We start from the raw sequence: 21,988 nt of genomic DNA, 5'->3' as shown, positions 1-21,988 counted from the left end.
GAGTTGCTGTGTTGTCAGCCAGGGATGGTGTCTCCATGGTGGGACGAGCAGCCTGCTGCTGGCTGGCCTCACCCACAGGGACCAGGCTCATGTTTGTGTGCCTGAGTCTCTCACTCTCCCCCTGGAACCTTCCAGCCCCTTCGCTTCTGTAGAGCACCACCACCACTCACAGGGTTTAGCTTCTCTAGAGCACCACCACCACTCACAGGGTTTAGCTTCTCTAGAGCACCACCACCACTCACAGGGTTTAGCTTCTGTAGAGCACCACCACCACTCACAGGGTTCAGCTTCTGTAGAGCACCACCACACACAGGATTCAGCTTCTCTAGAGCACCACCACTCACAGGGTTTAGCTTCTGTAGAGCACCACCACCACACACAGGGTTCAGCTTCTCTAGAGCACCACCACACACAGGGTTCAGCTTCTCTAGAGCACCACCACCACACACAGGGTTCAGCTTCTGTAGAGCACCACCACCACACACAGGGTTCAGCTTCTCTAGAGCACCACCACTCACAGGGTTCAGCTTCTGTAGAGCACCACCACTCACAGGGTTCAGCTTCTGTTGAGCACCACCACACACAGGGTTCAGCTTCTCTAGAGCACCACCACTCACAGGGTTCAGCTTCTGTAGAGCACCACCACCACACACAGGGTTCAGCTTCGGTAGAGCACCACCACTCACAGGGTTCAGCTTCTCTAGAGCACCACCACCACACACAGGGTTCAGCTTCACAACACAGGACAGCTTTTCTTTTCTTTTTCAGTGATTTGTATTTACTTATCAGTTTTGATGCTTCTGCTTTGTCTTTTGATTTGATGTGGATTGGTTAATGGAAGAGTTATGCTGTAATAACTCCTGGGTTGAACACATAAACTGAACTTTTAACCTCCCATTTTGTGTTTGTTCATGTCCGTGCACAACTGTGGCGGCTGTTTGTGGACAGCATTGTGTTGTCTGATTGATGAAAAGATAAATCTTTGAACTGGTTCCTTCAGTGAGCTGCCGTCACAACAAGCCAGCAGTACATCAGCACTGTCTCTCCACACACCTTCAGTGGTGCAGATGCCATGTTGTGTAACGGGCAATGAGCCTGGTTTGTAAATGTGAAAAATAATTTCAAGTTTTTTCAGCAAATGTTTTTTAAACTTTTCAAAAATGTATTTGGGGAAAATTTATCTTTTATTTTTAAAATCTTTTATTTTCCCCAAATAAAATTAGAACCTTTCGAAAAAAAAAATACGAAAAAAAAAACCCATCTAAAATATTTTTAGAAAATGAAATAAGGAGCGCAATGACAATAGATAATATTGATCATGCCACCAAATACAGATTAAAACTAAAGTAACGAGCCTGGCTTTAAAATGTAATACAATTACATTAGCATTAGCTAGCTAAATTAGCTAGCTGCTGTTTTGGAAAAATAACTTGCGCTGCGGGAAGTGTGGCGTATCAAGGCCTGGATTTAGACAGACAGGTGAGCTGCTGCAACAGCTCAGTCCCACACAGGTGCACAACCAGGTCACAGCTGGGGCTCGGTGGTTAGAGCGTTAGACTACAGATCAAGAGAGTGCAGGTTCAAATCCCCAATACCTCACTTTGAATATAACAACACAGTGGATATTTTGCCTGGTTGCCGTGGTGCCTAACCCCAGTCCCCCCCTACCCCCCAGTGGTGGACCGCCAGGGCTGCGACCCCCGAACCCGCTTCCTGGTGCCCCCCCGGACCCTCCACTGGGTGGCGCTGCTGCAACGGGGGAACTGCACCTTCAAGGAGAAGATCCTGAAGGCCTCTGCCTTCAACGCCTCAGCCGTGCTCATCTACAACAACAACTCTAAAGAGGACACTGTCAAGATGGGTCATGAAGGTCAGCTGTCTGTGTCTGTGTCTGTGTCTGTCTCTGTCTCTGTCTCTGTCTCTGTCTCTGTCTCTGTCTCTGTCTCTGTCTCTGTCTCTCTCTCTCTCTCTCTCTCTCTCTCTCTCTCTCTCTCTCTCTCTCTGTCTGTCTGTCTGTCTGTCTGTCTGTCTGTCTGTCTGTCTGTCTGTCTGTCTGTCTGTCTGTCTGTCTGTCTGTCTGTCTGTCTGTCTCTTTGTCTCTGCCTGTCTCTTTGTCTCTCTGTCTGTCTCTGTGTGGTGGTTGGGGTCTGTTCGTACCCGATGTGCCCCTCGGTTATGTATTTGATGGTGATGCAAGTGGTCCAAGGTCTAGTTAGTTAGGGTTGAGTGGATGTTGTTTGTGAAGTAGTGGTCGCGTGTGTGAAGTAGTGTAGAGCGTGTGTGAGACCTGCAGGGTAGAGAGAGAGAGAGAGAGAGAGAGAGGGAGGGGGAAGGGGAGGGGGAGAGAGAACATTGTGGTCTGTCTGAAGGACATGGGGACAAACTGGATCTCAGCCACAACCAAACACCAACACAGCATACTGTAGTGAACAACACACATACTTTCCTCTCTCTATTTCCCTCTCTGCTCAGTTCAGTTGTTTCCACCCTCTCTCATCCTCTGCCCCTCTCCTGTCCTCCTCCTCTCCTCTCCCCCTGTCCTCTTCTCACAGTCTGTTTTAGCCACAGTGTGTTTAGTTGCTTGAGAACTCTCCCTTAGCTTGACCTGTTTGCTTTTGTAGAACAGGTTGTTGATTCAGAAGCGTCAACGTCATCTCACAGCCCTGCCCAGCCCTGCCCAGCCCTGCCCAGCCCTGCCCAGCCCAGCCCAGCCCAGCCCAGCCCTGTCCTGCCCCCTGCCCTGTCCTGCCCAGCCCTCTGTCCTGCCCTCTGCCCAGCCCTGCCCAGCCCTGCCCCCTGCCCAGCCCTGTCCTGCCCCCTGCCCTGCCTTGCCCTGCCCCCTGCCCTGCCCCCTGCCCCCTGCCCCCTGCCCCTTGCCCCTTGCCCCTTGCCCCCTGCCCCCTGCCCCCTGCCCCCTGCCCCCTGCCCCCTGCCCCCTGCCCCCTGCCCCCAGCCCTGTCCTGTCCTGCCCAGCCCTGTCCTGCCCAGCCCTGCCCTGCCCTCTGCCCTGCCCTGCCCTGCCCTGCCCTGCCCTGCTCTGCTCTGCTCTGCCCTGCCCAGCCCTGTCCTGCCCAGCCCTGCCCTGCCCTCTGCCCTGCTCTGCCCAGCCCAGCCCTGTCCTCGGACTCTCATTGAAAGGCTGGGTGCATCCGCCAGCTAGCATGGTGTGGCTATTGACTGCAATAGAGGTCAGTCAGAGAATTGCTTGCAAGCCGCAGTAAAAGTATGAACGCCTTCAAACACTGTGCTGCCGTTCCCCATTCGTTTCATAAGATAGAGCCAAATACTTGTCATAGTTTGACATTAGTTGAATGGTTACAGCCTTTAATGGTGCTAGACACACTAAACGCTAGCTAACCTTAAGCTGCTACCCCAGATGTCAGAGTCAGCAACCACAGGATGAGAACGGGCACGAACAGGCTGGGGAGGGAAGGACGGAGGGAGGGAGGGAGGGAGTGGGGGAAGGAGGGAGGGAGGGGGGGGGGGAGGGAGGGAGGGAGGAAGGGAGGGGGGAGGGAGGGAAGGAGGGAGGGAGGGGGGGGGGGAGGGGGGGGAGGGAGGGAGGCTCAGACAGCATGAGGGTTAATAATAATGTCAGCAGACAGTAGCTAGCCTTTATCTGAAGCCACAGAAGCTTACAGGTCTTGTTGTAGGGGGGAGGAGGGGGGGGGGGGGGGGGGGGGGGGAGGGAGGAGAGGCGAGGGAGGGAGGGTGGAGTGGGGGAAAAAGTGGGAGAGGGAGGAGGGAGCGAGAAAATGAGTCACTGGGTGTGACAGAGCCATCAGGGGGGATCGATGATTTTTATAAATATAGAAAGCAGCCTATGACTAATTGATAAGGTGGTTCTCTTCCATGAACGCTGGCTTGTAGATGCTGGCTTGTCAATGGCTCCCCCAAGCGCAGGCCTTTCTGCATCAATCACGTTTCAATCATGTTTGCCTGAAAAGCATGTCGTTTATCATGCGCTGCGTTGGACCGAATATCTTGTTTTTGACGTTTGACTTTGAGGGGAGGATGTGGTGGGTGTTTGTGAGAGGCCCTCTCATGCGCTGTAGACAGATACAGATGTAGACAAAGGTGAGGGATAAGATCAGCTGCACAGAGGAAGGCATACTAAGACAGGGGAGACAAGAGAGATCGGTAATTAAATGTTTCTATCATGCAGCTGTCTTCCTTCCTCTGCAGTCTTCCTGTGTGAAATGTGTTTATCAAGTTTGTGATAACGAACTGTGGATAAGTCGTCATGAGGCAATCACACGTCTATCAGCCTCATACCTCCTTTGTGTGATTGCGTGCTTGCATTTGTGCGACGTAAGTGCATGCGTGCGTGGGTATGGTCAGCAGCACGTCAGCATCCACAGGGACTGTGCAGTCCTGCTTCAGTCCTGCTTCAGTCCTGCTTCAGTCCTGCTTCAGTCCTGCTTCTCTGACAGGATGTTTGTCTGGGCAGGCTGGTGATGTCACTGACAGGTGAAGGTCGCCCCCACCTGCAGGTACACTAAACGACTGCATGAGTCATCAGGGATGTGACTGTTTGTTTACGTCCCTGCCTGCAGTCCCTGCAGTCACAGCACCTTCCCTCCACCCAGCCTCTCCCCCCCTCTCTTCCCTCCCTGTGTGTGTGTGTGTGTGTGCGTGTGCGTGGTGCGTGCGTGTGGAGGCCTTCATCAGTGTGTTACTGGGGTGTTGTGGGTGGCTTTGACAGCTGCAGGAGATGAGAGGCCTGGGTTATGTGTCTGGATGTGAGGCTGCCGTTATGTGATGGTTATAATATGACTACAGGAGAGGGAGGCCTGCACAGTGAGAGGAGAGGGGGAGAGGTGGAGGAGAGGGAGGGGGGGGAGGAAAGGAGAGGAGAGGGGGGAGGAGGAGAGGTGGAGGAGAGGGAGGGAGAGGGAGAGGGGGGTGGAGAGGAGAGGGGGGAGGTGGAGAGGTGGAGGAGGAGAGGGAAGAGGGGGAGGAGGAGAGGGAGAGGGGGAGGAGGAGAGGGAAGAGGGGGAGGAGGAGAGGGAGAGGGGGAGGAGGAGAGGGAAGAGGGGGAGGAGGAGAGGGAGAGGGGGAGGTGGAGAGGTGGAGGAGGAGAGGGAAGAGGGGGAGGAGGAGAGGGAGAGGGAGAGGGGGAGGAGGAGAGGGAAGAGGGGGAGGAGGAGAGGGAGAGAGGGGGAGGAGGAGAGGTGGAGGAGGAGGAGGGAAGTGAGGGGGATGGTAAACAGAGCTGACTGGTGATCATGCTGCTGTAGAGACTAGACAGAGTTTGGCTGATTTACAATAACATGAATTCTTTTTTCTCCCTGCTTCAACATTTCCTGTCCAAAACAGACCCCTTGTTAAGCTAATTGAACAGGTGCCTGTGTGTGTTCAGTATGGCTGAGACTGACTGAAAATGATATGTACGTGGTGTGTGATCATGGGCACTTTGTAAGCATGTGTGTGGTCTGGTTTAACCATCCTTGTATGTCCCTCTGGGCCTGTTCTCCCTGGCTCTCATGCTGGGCCTGGTCTCCCTGGCTCTCATGCTGGGCCTGGTCTCCCTGGCTCTCATGCTGGGCCTGGTCTCCCTGGCTCTCATGCTGGGCCTGGTCTCCCTGGCTCTCATGCTGGGCCTGGTCTCCCTGGCTCTCATGCTGGTTTGGCTGGTCCCCAGTCTGTCTACCTCCAGCTCCAAGCTGGTCGAACACGGATAGATAGTTCCCCTCTCTCTCTTGTCCCTGATTGTCCTTGTGGTCCTGGTGTCTCCAGGGGCGGGGGAGACGGTGGCGGTGATGATCACCGAGTCGTACGGCCGGGAGATCCTGGGTCTGCTGGAGAAGAACCTGACGGTGCTGGTGAGCGTGATGGTGGGCCAGCGCGGCCAGGCCAAGAACATCAATCGGGGTTCTCTGGTGTTCGTCTCCATCTCCTTCATCGTGCTGATGATCATCTCCTCCGCCTGGCTCATCTTCTACTTCATCCAGAAGATCCGCTACACCAGCGCGCGCGACCGCAGCCAGGTGAGATCTTGCTAGTGGGGCTGTCAGGCCAAATAGTGTCCTAGGGCCAAATAGTGTCCTACCTGACGTCACAATGCCGTTCCGAAGCAAGGACGCGTCCGTCGCTATGCCGACCTTAAATTCCTGAGATTTCTACGCGTGCTAGCAGGAAACTGTCATGGTTGCTATACTGGTTACTAGGTAGGAAGTTTTGTATTTAAGCTTATTTAAACCAGTTTATTCTACTATACTATTTAAAGTTTTGACTCGTTTGATAGCTGGTGCTAGCTGGCTAGTTGTTTTTGTCAAAATAATTCACTTAGTTAGCATAAATTTTAACAGACCGGGAAGGCAACACGTATAGTATTCTACCTGCGCGTGTTGCTGTCTTGGGAATGTCGAACGAGTCAAAACTTTAAATAGTAGAGTAGAATAAACTGGTTTAAATAAGCCTAAATACAAAACTTCCTACCTAGTAACCAGTATAGCAACCATGACAGTTTCCTGCTAGCACGCGTAGATATCTCAGGAATTTAAGGTCGGCATAGCGACGGACACGTCCTTGCTTCGGAACGGCATTGTGACGTCAGGTGGGACACTATTTGGCCCTAGGACACTATTTGGCCTGACAACGCCAGTAAGAATCGGTTAAATTCACTCTTCAGGCGGAAAATACTATCCACCCACGCCAGCGAAAAGCTAGCTCCATTTGGAGTCTGAATAGACTAGCTGTTTAGACTAGTTGGCTAAACAATAGGTAGTTGTCGTTGGCGTAGCTGGTAAGGAGTCGTGCTTGTAAGTCAGAGGTCCCGAGTTCAAGAACCAGAGAGGGAACGTAAGGACTGACATGCAGCGCGACTAAGACATGTTCCACTTCTGCCTCCCCAATGACCTGTTCACTGTAGGAGGGTTGACGTTTCCAGCTGAGCTGAGCTAACCCTAATCCTGACCCCTAACCCTGACCTTGATGAGATCAGAGGTGACCTAGAGGGATGCTAATGTTTCAAACTCAGTTACAGAAGACGAGCTGTCGCCCGTTGGAACCTCTGTAACTCCAGTGTAAGATACCGGAGAAGAGAGTGTTATTTCTGAAACTCCTCAACAAGATTTGTAACGTGACTAAGGCCAGTATGTGGTGTCCCTCTGGGCCTGGGCTCCCTGGCTCTCACGCCCGTCTGGTTGGTCAGGGCAACGAGCGGAAACAGACATCAAATGCTGATGTGGTCATCACTCATGAAACATTTAATAAGGAGCTGGATGATACAACCTCCCTTCCTCACTGTCTGGCCTCCCCTTCAACAAGCCCCAGGGTGTCCACATACACACACTGTACAAACACACACACACACATACACTAGGTGTAGGATGTGCGTGTGTGTACCCTCTCGGTCTAAACCGTGCCAGGTTAGTGGATCATGCAGGTGCCCCAGTTCTGCTACACGATCCCCTCCTTCTCACCTTCTGACCTCAAAGGTTTAGTCAAATGGTGTAAATAACCGTGAATAAGTATGTTATCGTCACAACCAATTACACAGCAGAGGTCAGACTATGATGTCTGTCAGACTGTGATGTCACTGTCAGACTGGCACAACGTCACTACGTTATATCCGTAGCTCAAATAACAAATAAAATCAGTGTGTGAATATGAAACACAGTACATGTGAAGATTAAAGCTGCCGGCTTTGAAGGGATTCGAACCCACGACCTCCCTCTCTCTCTGTGCTGGTGGGCTTGTCTTGCCCCTCACGCCCAGAGAGACCAGAGGAGAGTGTTTGAGACCGCCCCCGGCCCTCAGGGAACATCCAGTCAGGGATCTGCTCATGTGTGAAGTGAGTCTGTCTGCTCTGAGAAAGCTGCCTTCCTACTGAAGGCTGAGAACTAGACCTAAATGATGACCTCTAATCACTCTGCTGGGAACAAAGGGGATCTCTACTGGTCTTGCTGTCTCCCTCTCTCTTACACTCTCTCTCTCTCTCTCTCTCTCTCTCTCTCTCTCTCTCTCTCTCACACACACACTCTCTCAGTGCACATTGCTGGTGCTAAATCCCCTCCTGTTTAATCAGGGGGAGACAGTGAAGGAGGCTGTGTGGTTGTGTTGTAAAGGAGGTGTATCATCCTGCTGTCTGGCCCCCATCCTGGAGTAGCTCAGCGCTCCACCTGATGCCCTGAAACATCCCCGGCCTCCAGACTCTGTTGCTGTTCACATTCATTTGTAAAAACAACACATCCTTTTGTTGAACTTCTTTTTAAAAAGAGGTTTTATTCCATCCTAATGATTGAACTCGCTCTGACCATTGCAGCGTCTAGTACTGAACTGCAGATAGCATTTCACTGGACCAGCAGTGTGGGAGTTCTTCTGTGTTTCTCCTATCACACACCGCTTGATGCAAGGAATACTGTAGCATAATAATCTACTCTTTTTTTGTGCAAAAATGTGATGGAAAAAAGTTGCTTCTGCTGAATAAGGATTTTATTTCTCTTGTTAATTCAGCCCTCAGGCAACGTTTGTTCTCCATATTCACCCTCTGTTTATGACTCCTTTATCTCCTCTCTCTGTCTCTCTCCCTCCCTTCCTCCTGTCTCCCCCTCTCTCTCTCTCCCTCACTTACTCTCCCCCCTCTCCCTCTCTCTCTCTTCCTCTCTCCCTCCCCTTCTCTCTCCCTCGCCCCTCTCTGTCCCTCCCCTCTCTCTCTCCTTAGCGGCGGCTGGGAGATGCGGCTAAGAAGGCCATTGGGAAGCTTACTACGAGGACTGTGAAGAAAGGTGACAAGGTGAATAACTCCAGCAGCTCTCCTCATCCCCTTCTCCTCTCCTCATCCCCTTCTCCTCTCCTCATCCCCTCCTCCTCTCCTCATCCCCTTCTCCTCTCCTCATCCCCTTCTCCTCTCCTCCTCCTTCCCTTCTCCCCTCACATAGTGCTGGAGGCTCTCTGCTCCAAACAGGGTGATCTGTTGACGTCAAGACCGATAAACTCTCCACCATGTTCTTTTGTAGTTTGTAGCTGTGGCTGGGTGGAGAGCTAGCTGTGGCTGGTGGAGAGCTAGCTGTGGCTGGTGCAGAGCTAGCTGTGGCTGGTGGAGAGCTAGCTGTGGCTGGTGCAGAGCTAGCTGTGGCTGGTGCAGAGCTAGCTGTGGCTGCTGGAGAGCTAGCTGTGGCTGCTGGAGAGCTAGCTGGAGTCTGTGATCAAGGCCTCGGGGAAGAGACACCATCACTCCTCTGGCCTCTCCATCACCGCTCCGGCCTCTCCATCTTATTAATGTGTCCCGACCGCCAGCGTACGGCCGCTGGTCTGGAGCTGTGGATGAGGTCGTCATGGTGATGGACGTGACTGCGGAGGATGGGGGTGGGCGGTGGTTTGAGGGACGGTGTAAATGCTAAATGCTGCCCTCTGTCACTGAGACAGCAGGCGTTTAGGGATGATGGTTATAGGAGGACTGGCCTTGTTGGATCTGGTCGTACTGCAGGAGTTAGAGATGTTTGAGGTTGTTCTCAGTTGAGCGTTGAGGGAAAAAAGGTCTCAAATACATTATTACACTATATATTTATCCTTGAGTAAATTAGTCAATTCTTTGTCGGCTTATTTGTAAGATGCAGATCCAGGCTGATGTTCTCCAGGAGGGGGTGAGTGTACCTGACCCACCCCCTCACCCCAGTGCCCCTGAGGTCAGGGAGGTCTCAGCATGAATCAAACATCGGCCTTGGAGTGGGCCTCAGAAATTGAAACCTTCCATCTGGAGGAAGTCTGCAGGGAGTGATTGACCGCATGCAGCCGGATGCAGGGCTCGATGTCAGGGGGGAGGGCGGAGGGGGAGGGGGAGGGGGAGGTGAGGAGGGGGAGGGGAAGGTGAGGAGGGGGAGGTGGAGGGGAGGAGGGGGAGGTGAGGAGGCGGAGGGGGAGGGGGAGGGGAGGAGGGGGAGGTGAGGAGGGGGAGGGGGAGGGGAGGAGGGGGAGGGGAGGAGGGGGAGGGGGAGGGGAGGAGGGGGAGGGGCGGAAGTGACCCTGAGGCTGTGTTCATAAATACGCCCTGCTACAAACACACAGGGCGACAGGAGTCACAAATAACAGAGTTATCAGTCTGGTCCCCGTCGGACTAGGAGTCGTGTTAACCTTGACGGCGTTTGATAGCTCTGGACGAAAGAGCTCTTACAGCCAACAGGTTTAAGAGCAAACACCAGCAGTCCTGATAGCCCTGTCTCCACTACTTAATGGAGGAAGGCCCTGCCACTTGTCTGAACGCCAGCAGCACAGCTTGAATAAGAAAGTGCTTTCTAAAGATGATTGGGTTTTACTTGATGCTAGCCAGCCAAACTGTGAGCTGTTGTAGCCAATCCGTCTGCCCCCTTGGTTATCAAACCAGCATTTATGTTATCATTTGGGAGTGTTTACATTACAGTACATTTAGTCATTTAGCAGACGCTCTTATCCAGAGCACTTACAGTAAGTACAGGGACATTCCCCCCGAGGCAAGTAGGGTGAAGTGCCTTGCCCAAGGACACAACATCATTTGGCACGGCCGGGAATCGAACTGGCAACCTTCTGATTACTAGCCCAGTTTCCTAACCGCTCAGCCACCTGACCCTTTACTTTGTGGATGATGTCTGTCTTTTTCATACATGCGGGATTCAAACGTCCTCTAGCAGACTTGCTGTAATATCTAGCCCATATTCCCTGACTAGTCTACTAGCCCTGCCCGCTGCCTCTAATGTCGATCCTAATGCGAAGGGCTGTTTCCACCACAGCGAAGGTCATTTAGAGTAATTAATGAATCATTGTGATCAAGCTAGAGGGGTATTTCCTTCATGGACACTTCGGCCTACTTTTGTGCAGGAACAACAACTGCATAGCCGTCCAACTCAATCAGAGCCTCGAGCGATAGAGCAGCACACCAACCCAGCAGGAAGGTCAGAGCCACGAGCGATAGAGCAGCACACCAGCCGAGCAGGAAGGTCAGAGCCTCGAGCGATAGAGCAGAACACCAACCCAGCAGGAAGGTCAGAGCCACGAGCGATAGAGCAGCACACCAACCCAGCAGGAAGGTCAGAGCCACGCCCCCTTTCCTTCTCAGACGCACGGACGCTGGCTAGCTCTCTGCCAACTCCAACACCGTCAGTGCCAGATACCGCCTGTCATTCCCCTCAAAGTCGATCCATAACGTGCTCGGTGACCAGTGTAAACAGACTAGTTGTGCACCCAGATACAGGGGTGTCACACAGGACTGAAAACACATGAGCTCTGTGGTGTCGTCGTCAGTCTCAACCTGACGACCCAACAGTTTACAGCTCCAGTCCTGCCCCTCAGTGACACAGGCTGGCTTTCTTTCAGACTAGTACACACTGGCTAGTGCAGAGGACGGCATTCATATTTAATCAGTGGGGCCGTTTACAGCTGCCCAGCGCTAACAGGAAGCTAGGGGCGTCTAGGAAGGGGGGCGGGCTCCCCAGGGTCCCAGAGAGAGGTTCTGCCAGGCATAAAGGTCCATCTATAGGACAGATTAGAACTATCAGACGCTGTCTGTTGACTGAGCCTGTTATTGATCTAGTAGCATTTGTGCTGTCGGTGCTCTCTAGCAGGCAGCCCGGCCCCCCAGTCTCTACAACCTTCCCTGTGGTCTAGATGAAGACGTTGAGGAAAGAGACTGGGAATGTTACTGACTTCATCTGAAGGTTTCTCTACGTAAGAGGGGTGTTGGTTACCTGGCAGTTTCCCTAGAGGCACACACAGGGAGAGAGAAATCCCTGTTAGGAACGTGTTTCACTGCAGACGCCAAACTAGACGTGACTGGAAAAGCGTGTTGTCTAAAACTGAGAAGGGGTTGTGTGTGTGTGTGTGTGTTAGTGTGTCCTCTCCCCGCCCGCTCCTGGCGTATCGATCATCCTGCTCCCGGCCAGGCGCTGTGGGGGCGGAGCTAGCAGGCGCCATGGGGGTGGAGCTAACTAGCAGCAGCATGTCCTTGTTGCTCTGGCAGCTTCTTCTCTGTCAGCAGAGACAGATCACCCCAGCCATAAATAACACAGCATTGATTCCTCATCTCCCTCTCTCCCTCCCTCTTTCCCTCCCTCTCTCTCTGTCCCTCCCTCTCCCTCCTATCTCTCTCCCTGCCTCCTCCCTCCCTCCTCCTCCTCTCTCTCTCGTGTGCTGAGTCTTGACACCAAGGTGATACATGCTGGCACCTGCACTGGTTGTCTCTTTGGTGTGTGTGTGTGTGTGATGGGTGTGTGTATCTGGGATGCAGGCAGGGAGTTCTGACATGCAGACAGGAAGTCAAGCTGTGCCTGTGTAGCTGTAGCTGCATATGCTCCACCAGGTGGAACTGCACCCGATCAGGAGGGTGTGATGTGTACCGCTGGAGGCCTGCTCTGAGGACATCATGCTGTGTCTAGTAGGACGACGTCAGGGGGCACAGACGCTCTCCTGAGGCTGTCAGAGGGTTAGGGTTAGGGTTAGAGAGGCTCTGACAACCAACCACCTCTTGTATCTAATGGGATTTGTTTATTCGCTTTCTTTTATGGCCTCCTGTCTTATTTTGTCATCCTGACACAGTGATGTCTGCTCCCTTTTTGTGTGTGTGTGTGTGTGTGTAGGAGACAGACCCAGACTTCAACCACTGTGCTGTCTGCATCGAGGGATACCAGCTAAATGACGTGGTTCGCATCCTGCCCTGCAAGTAAGTGTCTGTGTCCATGTGTGTGTGTACTGTGTGTACTGTGTGTGTGTGTGTGTGTGTGTGTGTACTGTGTGTGTGTGAGTATGTCCTTCCATAACCTCTACAGCCTTTTACAGTTCCTGCTGGATGAAACCACACTTTCAATATTTTAAAGTGTTTAAGTTTCAGCCTTTATACACAAGAGCATCACGTTATCCTGCACTCGGCTACATCACAAAGGCACAGACCTCTCTGCTTCATGTTTTCTGTCCCTCCGTCCATCCCCCTCCCTCCCCTTTGTCTCTCTTTAATGAAATGTTATACTTTCTTCCCATCCTCTGCCTCCCTCCCCCATCGCCCCACCCCACCCTCCCCCCTCCCCTCGTCGGAGGACATCTCCACACTCATCCATCATAGAGATTCCCCCCCCCCTCTATCCCTCCTTCTCACGATTCAAGCTGGGAGAGCAGATCTGTCTCCCAGCCTTCCCAGCCCTGCCCAGCGGGGGGCTGACAGACAGACCTGCCTGCCTGCAGCCACCACACCCTGCCTCTCTGGGCTGCCTAGCTGGAGGACAGCACCACAACAACACTCAGCCAAGCCACAGAGTGGCTTTAAACAGACCTGTTTAACACTGAGAGAGAGGGAGAGGCAGTTTGTGAGAGTTCTCACCGATCTTCCGGACAGAGAGCCAGTCAGGACACGCTGGTCGCTCTGACGCTCTGATGTGAGGGATTAGAGGGAAGACTCTTGTTGTCAAGGGTTACTGAGTCATAAGCTGTGCAGAGGAAGTGGAAAATTTCGGTCAACCATGTTTGACATTCCCTCTCACATGCCAGGAGAAAGGGAAGGAGGGAGGGAGAGGGAGGTAGGTGATGAACGAGGAGGAGGAGGGAGAGAGTGATGGAGAGGGAGAGGGAGAGGGAGGAGGGGAGAGGGAGAGGGAGGAGGGGAGAGGAAGAGGGAGGAGGGGAGAGGGAGAGCCAGGAGGGGAGAGGGAGAGTGATGGAGAGGAGGAGGGGAGGTTTGATAGAGTAACCGAGAGCACCAGACTGTGCAGGGAAAGAAAGCGTGAAGAAAAGAGAAATGGAAGCAAAGGAAGAGGAGAATGATGGAGGGATGTCAGAGGAGAGGAAGGTTCTATAGTAATGAGCAGGATGTCGTTCTGTGTGGAGGGTCTGGCGAGTTCTCCAGGCTGTTCCTCCTAGCGTGCTGGGAGCCGTGACCCCTGTGAGGTCGCTCAGGCTAAATATAGACCCAGCGCTGCCAACGACCTACAGGAGAATCCAGAACCATCAGCTCACTTCCTCCGTCACACACGCGCGCGCACACACACACACACACGCACACACACACAAACTTATTGGACACACTCTCTTCCTTTTCACACACAACTTACTGAAGCACAAACACTCTCCATCCCTCCACACACGCACACACACACACACACACACACTTCCCCGTCCTTGTGGAACAGCGTCACACACCATCTGCTGTGTCCTGGGTCTTGCAGATGAAAGTCGCGGGTCTGAGGTCAGGCCTCTGCTGTGGTCATCACATCAGTCACTCCCTAGTCTACCTCTCCAAGGACACCTTCATAGAGGTTAAGATACTGGGGGAACGACAGGAGAGTGAAGATAGGGAGGGAGGGCTCCAGGAAAACCTAGGATGATCCTGGTGGAGTTCAGAGTTACATACCCTGAGAAGCCCAAAAGCAATTCTCTCTGCCCAGTCTGACTCCCAACGACACGATCAGGGAGGAGGAAGTTTATAGAGCATCGATTTGCGTCACGTGTTGTTAAAGGACATACAGGTGTGTTTGACGTGCTACCCAGGCCCTCCCTGAAGCACTCTTCAACCACAGTCAATAGACACTACAGATGCTATCGGCTCGGCACTTCATCTGTTACAAACCGTTCAATTTGTGTCTCTTTGCACTCTACAATGTGTTGGTCTGTAAAACGTAACACAGACACACACACACACATAGACACACACACACACAGCACCCAACATATAAGCTACAAGCTCTTGCTACAATATCACAAGGGCTTACTGAAATAATCTATCCTTACTCACTCCCACACACACCACACACCACACACCACACACACACACACCCACACACGGGTGTCGTAATACCAACATCTTACCCCCCTCCCTCCCACACCTCATCTACTCTTGACTGTTTCTCGCTTCAGTCTCTGTATTGTAAACAGACTCATCATTAATTCATCAAGCTCTTGTCTCTGGTCCAGCCTTGAAAGCAGATAACAGCAGTTCACGTCCTCGTGCCCTCACTCCAGTGGACCCACACTCCTCTCCTCACTCCAGTGGACCCACACTCCTCTCCTCACTCAAGTGGACCCTCACTCCAGTGGACCCACACTCCCCTCCTCACTCCAGTGGACCCACACTCCCCTCCTCACTCCAGTGGACCCACACTCCTCTCCTCACTCCAGTAGACCCACACTCCCCTCCTCACTCAAGTGGACCCTCACTCCAGTGGACCCACACTCCCCTCCTCACTCCAGTGGACCCACACTCCCCTCCTCACTCCAGTGGACCCACACTCCTCTCCTCACTCCAGTGGACCCACACTCCCCTCCTCACTCCAGTGGACCCACACTCCTCTCCTCACTCCAGTGGACCCACACTCCTCTCCTCACTCCAGTGGACCCACACTCCCCTCCTCACTCAAGTGGACCCTCACTCCAGTGGACCCACACTCCCCTCCTCACTCCAGTGGACCCACACTCCCCTCCTCACTCCAGTGGACCCACACTCCCCTCCTCACTCCAGTGGACCCACACTCCCCTCCTCTCTCCAGTGGACCCACACTCCCCTCCTTACTCCAGTGGACCCACACTCCCCTCCTCACTCCAGTGGACCCACACTCCCCTCCTCACTCCAGTGGACCCACACTCCTCTCCTCACTCCAGTAGACCCACACTCCCCTCCTCACCCAGCAGACCAGAGGGAAAGTTAGGATGGGCACTTAACACAACCAACTATCTTTTATCTTGTCCTCTGGTATCTTCAGCTACGTATCTCCATGATGAGTATACTGAACAGTTCTTTAAAGTAAAGACCTTCGTATGGTTTTACGGGAGTCCATCCCTTTGATGGAGAGATTTTCATCTGGAGAGGCTGAAACTGTGGTGAGGGATGCAGGGTCTTTAAGGGCTTTCAAGTACCTGGTGAATCTCAATTCCTAACCAACCAGCAGAAGGAGTTTCTCTCAGATCCACAATGGCGTCCTTGTGTCGAACTCTGAGCCACAATGGCCTCCTTGTCCCTCCCAGCTCGACTGGTTTCCTGTCTTGCTAGCTCCCCGCTGGCGTTGATGACACGCGAGCACTCTGCAGCCATCGACAGAGCAGCCATTGTGCTCAGGATGCTAGCGTAGGTGGAGGACCCGGCCTGGATGTTGAAGAGCCCTCAAGGACTTTTTAGGGCTCGTTTGTGGAGGTGGCTTCCTGATTTATAACCATGTCTGTCTGTCTTTCCTTCTCTCCCTCCCCCTCTCTCTCTCCCTCTCTGTCTCCCTCCTTCCTCGCTCGCTCGCTCCCTCCCTCCCTCCCTCCCTCTCTCTATCTTTCTGTGTCCCTCCTTTCCCTCTCTCTCTCTCTCTCTCTCTCTCTCTCTCTCTCTCTCTCCCTCTTTCTCCCCCTCTCTCTCTCTGTCTCTCTCTCTCTGTCTCTGTCTCTCTCTCTCTCTGTACAGACATGTCTTCCACAAGGTGTGTGTGGACCCCTGGCTGAACGAGCACTGTACCTGCCCCATGTGTAAACTCAACATCCTCAAAGCCCTGGGCATCATGGTTAGTGTCTCTCTGCTGCTACTGCAGGAGTCCTGGATTGCTACTGTGTGGGTGTGTGCATATGCGTGTGTATATGACATGTTTTCAGATTTCAGTCGGATTGTTATTAACATTGCAAACATTGCTTCCCTTAATCTGTCTTTTTAAACACCGATTACAGTAACTGTACCGTATAAAACAATCTCGATTTTACATGTATTAATTAACGACTAGCAGTACACCTTGAGGCGTGAAGGTCCTGTGTTCGTCTGGTTAGACTGCAGGAGACATCGGTTTTCAGTGTTGTCCTTCACATGTAAGGTGCTGTTTGTCATAGTGACAAAGCTCCATATTAATACTGGGGATTGCATAACCCAGACAGGCTGTGTGTGCGTGTGTGCGCCAGTTTTTGCATTACCTCATCCATAACCCTAGTCTGCCCCCTGCTGGACATGTCAAGTGCGACAGAGATATTGCAGGGATCTGCAGCAAGAACAGCTACAGCAGTTGGCATGCTTGTCCTTAACATCTGTGTGTGTGTGTGTCCCTCCAGCCCAACCTGCCGTGCGTGGACAACGTAGCGTTCGACATGGAGCGTCTGAGTCGCAGCCAGACGTCCAGCAGCCAGCGCACGGCTCTGGTGGACCTGTCCAGCGACACTTCTATCAGCCTGGAGCCCCTCAGCCACCAGGGGGCGCTTCAGGGCCCCGCAGATCGAGAGCTCACCCCCCACACCGGGGAGATCAACATCGCCGTCACCAGTAAGGAGCTCACACACTCCGTCTGCCTGTCTGTCTGTCTGTCTGTCTACCTGTCTGTCTGTCTGCCTGTCTGTTTGTTTGTCTGCCTGTCTGTCTTTGTGTCTGTCTGTCTGTCTGTGTGTCTGCCTGTGTGCATCAGTCTGTTTGTCTGTCTGTCTGCCTGTCTGTGTGTCTGCCTGTCTGTCTTGTGTGTTTGTTTGTCTGTCTGTGTGTCAGTCTGTCTGTGTCTTCCTGTCTGTCTACCTAACTATCTAAATACATACAAAACATATCTCTCTCTAATATATCTATCTAAAGTATCTATATATATATTTCTGTTTATCTATCTATCTTTGCATCAATTTTTTATAAATTTATCGTAACTTTTTTTTTTCTCGTTTTGGTGTTCTCTTTCATATCATACTATTGTTTTCTCTCTAATCTTTTCATCCAACTCGTTTTGGGCCATCTCTTATTGTTGATCTGGTTTCTGCTTTCACCCTCCTTGCTCTTGTCCTGGACAGTTTGCCAGGTGCTTTTGTTGGATTTTTTCCTCTACAAAAGGGACTTTTGAAAATCAAAACTTGATGACTGATTGTCATGAAAATATGTATCAAAAATTACTTGAAACGTATAAAAAAAAAAAACATTGGTTAAAACATGTTCTGTGAGAATCATGCGCACTAGTATTAAACTCAAGCACTTGGCTAAAGAGACCATGCTATATAAACTCCCACACATATCTTACATTTCTCCAGTCACGCTCTATCAACCTCTGTGTAGTGACAACATGACCAGTCAGTAGCTCTGCCAGTAGCTCTGTCAGTAGCTCTGTCAGTAGCTCTGTCAGTAGCTCTGTCAGTGTAGCTCTGTCAGTAGCTCTGTCAGTAGTTCTGTCAGTAGCTCTGCCAGTAGCTCTGTCAGTAGCTCTGTCAGTGTAGCTCTGTCAGTAGCTCTGTCAGTAGCTCTGTCAGTAGCTCTGCCAGTAGCTCTGTCAGTAGCTCTGTCAGTGTAGCTCTGTCAGTAGCTCTGTCAGTAGCTAGCCTCCACTGAGCAGACTGTGACCAAGCAGCATCTTTCTCTGGTGCTTGCTCAGCTCTGCCTAGCGTACTCATCCCATCCAGCATGGAAACATACTCGCACCAAAACCACACACACTCACACACACGCACACACTCCCTGAAGAGTGCTCCTTCATAGGTCAATCTCCTGCTGTTGAAATCCCTGACATCGCTGCTGTGTCTCTAATGCTGGAATCGGAACTCTCAGAGTGGGTGGTGAAACCATGACGACGTGCCTCTCCGGATAATCACCATGACGAAGCAAAAGTCACAACCAACTGTTAGCGGCGCGTGAGACCCGCTGTTAGCGAAGCGTGAGGCCCACTGTTAGCGGAGCGTGAGGCCCACTGTTAGCGGAGCGTGAGGCTCACTGTTAGCGGAGCGTGAGGCCCACTGTTAGCGGAGCGTGAGGCTCACTGTTAGCGGAGCGTGAGGCCCACTGTTAACGGAGCGTGAGGTCCACTGTTAGCGGAGCGTGAGGTCCACTTTTCGTGTGACCTCAAACCAGACGGGGGTCAGGTAGTCAGAAAAGCCGGATCAATCCAGTGTCCGAGAGCTGGAACCACACACTTGCGTCTACTCTTCCTGTGTGTCGAACCTTCTCACAGACCAACACTCGCTTGCAGACCCCTCTGCTTCCATAACCTTTGTAGTGGACTGTGTGTGTGTGTGTTACTTCCACCGTCAAGCTTGTCTAGGAGACGTCCTCGGCCTGTCTACTCTGATCAAGTCATTTCTGGATCTTCTCATTTCCTGGATGTCAGCGACGCTCTCTCCTCCTCTGCCCATCAGCCTCTCCTCCTCTCTGACTCGACAATTCTCAGCTCCTCTGCAGCTCTCTTCCAGCTTTGATTCTCCTCCTTCTCCTCCTCTCCTCCTCCGACTCCTCCACCTCCTTACTTCTCTTGGCGGGGTCTTCCTTGGGTTAGGAGTCTTCCTTTGGGACGGCATGCAGTGACCCTCCCCCCCTCCTCTCCTTTATTTAACAGAAGAGTGGTTTCTTATCGGCAGTTTCGCTCTTCTCAGCGCTCTCACTCTGTGCTACATGATCATCAAAGCTACCGCCAGCTACCGCAGCTTACAGTGAGTACAAACAGAACTTCAAAGCTTGATTTCACACATACACAGGGAAATTACTGTCCTAACCACAGATGGAGATTTTAAGGATAAAAGTTGTATTTTTTTTAAGTCAAAATCCAATCAATGTGATGATGCTCATTGATTTGGATGATTATATTGCGTTGTTATTTTGTAATTCCGTCCTTGTTCAGGTTTAAATTAACAGGCCAATGAAAAGTTACATATATTTGTAGTATTTTCCTTAGTGGGACAAAAATGGCCTAACTTTGTTATTCTGGGTTAAGGACCTTTGCTCCATTACACAGTATTGACCCGCTGTCAGGTGACTATAGTTTCCAAGCTCAGCAAACATTCCAGACTGATGCAAAACAACTCCAGTGGCAGAGTTCCTCCTCACAACTCTGAATGACCACCATGGTGTTTTAGTTTCTTACTTCTTGGTATAACATTTAAGAAAGAGAAACAGGTCTCTTCCTCCTAAACATCTTTCTCTCTCTCCTTCAGGATGGACTTTGAAGAGTGAAGGTGATCTCCGTATCTGTCACTTGTACTGCTGGGGTTCCTAACCCCACGCCGCCATCTTGTGCCATGCTTGCCTGAGATCTGCCTGAATTCTTCTATTACTGTGACAAATGTTCAATTTGTTCTTTTTATTATTAGACTTAAAGAGTGAAACATGAAATAAATTTTTTTTTTAACACTTGTCTCCTTTATTTCTGACTACTAAACACTAATACCAACTATTTTAACTAATACTTAGTTACTAATTAATAGTAACTAACTATCAGAGCTGATGATTTCTCGTGTAGACAGATCTGTGAAACTGAGACAGCAGCTGTGTGGACAGACAAGTCACATTGTGCTGTTCACATTTCTAATGACCGTCACACACTCCTGAAATACAGGTGTCAACATATGCATCATTACATCACACAGACATACACACAGACATACACACTCTACACACAGACATACACACTCTACACACAGTAAAGTGAATGCGTAGGTAGACAGTGATCTCTTGATATCTATCAAAAAAAATTCTACAACCACAAAATATACATTTTAACATACACCTCTTTGTGACCATCACAAATGGACTTTTTCACCAGTCGGTTGGTCTTGCTCCTGCGCTAGCACGATGTGTCTGACTCACGCGTCTCCCTGTGTTGCAGGTGGTCACTTCTTCAACAGGAGCTCCATGTCACCGCGGAGCCTTGTCTGTGAGGCGGAGCTGCCTGACATCCAGGCCTCGCTTGACCTCTACGACGACAACAAGTCATGAGGGTCAGCGCCATGGTTACCACTCCCTAACCAAGGGGATGGATTATTTCTTGGATTGCACACTGGTGACCCTGTGTGTGTGTGTGTGTGTGTGTGTGCGTGTGTATATGTGTGTGTGTGTCAGAGGAGTGTGGGTGATGGCACATGCAGTATATGACAAACCTTTGGAACATCTACGATGACATCAAATACTTTCTTCCCATGCAGAATATACTCCTACTTGTCCAAAAGAAGAGAAGAATATCTGGCTCTATTCTTCCTTGTTATATTAAGTCTTTCCTGAGAGTTATTTTGTCAGCCTTTTTTCTTGTTAGAAAATCTTTAGAGAAGGAAGTGAAAACGAATCCTTCAGTCTTATTTTGCAGTATGCTGGTGTAGTGTCTGTTTTAAACATGATCTAGAAATAACCACAGGTTTTTAATGTACACTTATTGTACCTTCAGCATCCTACATGTATATATGAATAGATAATCGTCGTTTAATTTGAGCTTCATTCGCCTCCGCTGTTGTCAGAATATGGCTCTTTGTCTGTGAAGGCAGGACCTGCCACTCGGACTGCTCCAGTACTTCCTGGTGGACCAGTCCGGTATGGTATTAATGCTGCCTGAAGAATGGAGAGGAGGGCAGTGACGCAGGACTTGTTCACGTTTGCCCTCTCTCTCTCTCTCTCTCTCTCTCTCTCTCTCTCTCTCTCTCTGTGTGTCTCTCTCTCTCTCCCTCCTCCTGGTCCCTTCTTCCAGTGACACTGAACGAGAGACTGGAGAACCAGTGGAGCAACGTACAATGTCTGGAACTTTGTGAAACAGTGTTCCTCTCCTGTAGCGAAACCATGTTTCTCTGTAGTACAAAAAGGCATTTTAATGTGTATTCAAAACAAATATAATTGACCCTCAGCGTGTAATAATCAGACCCTGATGAGGGGAATCTAGTATATGTATATATATATACGGTATATACAATCTATACATGATATATCTCTAAAGTGGCCTATTAAAGCACTGTTCTTGTTTCTTTACTAAATCTTGTATGAATCGGGTGGAAGGGAGTAGTTCTTTTGTGCGTGTTGTTCCTTTGTGTTCTTGTCTTTGTATCTGATATTTGGGACTATGATGATGAGGACCAGGTGTCATGTGGCCGGGGGCTGAGTCCAACACTGTTTTTGGGTCACTGTGTTTCATACAGTACTGCCTCAGAATTAAAAGTAATTATTGCCTATTTTGTTGTGATTGGAGTGCCACAGTTATCCCCAGATTCATGTTTTTAGTTAGGTTGTCTGTTTCCAGAACAAGGATACATTTTGTCCAATCAAAGGACGATGTGGAACGTAGCAAAGGTTAATGTAGTGTCCAGGCTTTCAGTCCTTTCACCAAATATATCTAAAATACTAGTCTCTACAAACTGACGATAC

The 21,988-nt window shown here is 51.0% G+C and overlaps 1 protein-coding gene across 5 annotated transcripts in view; it reads left to right on the top strand.

Annotated features, from left to right (window-relative positions):
- rnf130 (ring finger protein 130) overlaps positions 1 to 21,795 on the top strand; it is a 30,703-nt gene extending 8,908 nt beyond the window's left edge. For 2 of the 5 annotated variants that reach the window (XM_047051660.1, XM_047051658.1), the window contains exons 3-10: positions 1,676 to 1,870; positions 5,740 to 5,990; positions 8,669 to 8,740; positions 12,552 to 12,634; positions 16,340 to 16,436; positions 16,969 to 17,176; positions 19,206 to 19,299; positions 19,801 to 19,996. In XM_047051660.1, the coding sequence (XP_046907616.1) occupies positions 1,676 to 1,870; positions 5,740 to 5,990; positions 8,669 to 8,740; positions 12,552 to 12,634; positions 16,340 to 16,436; positions 16,969 to 17,176; positions 19,206 to 19,299; positions 19,801 to 19,819 (1,019 nt within the window). In that variant the 3' untranslated portion in view covers positions 19,820 to 19,996. Of the gene's footprint in view, positions 1 to 1,675; positions 1,871 to 5,739; positions 5,991 to 8,668; positions 8,741 to 12,551; positions 12,635 to 16,339; positions 16,437 to 16,968; positions 17,177 to 17,679; positions 17,745 to 19,205; positions 19,300 to 19,800; positions 19,997 to 20,471 lie in introns of those variants that run through there. The other 3 variants (XM_047051659.1, XM_047051661.1, XM_047051662.1) reach the window with 3 other exon arrangements.
- The last annotated feature ends 193 nt before the right edge of the window (positions 21,796 to 21,988 follow it).

Source organism: Hypomesus transpacificus, unplaced genomic scaffold (assembly GCF_021917145.1).
Source record: "Hypomesus transpacificus isolate Combined female unplaced genomic scaffold, fHypTra1 scaffold_166, whole genome shotgun sequence".
Taxonomy (NCBI): domain Eukaryota; kingdom Metazoa; phylum Chordata; class Actinopteri; order Osmeriformes; family Osmeridae; genus Hypomesus; species Hypomesus transpacificus.
This window is presented reverse-complemented; position numbering and strand designations above follow the sequence as displayed.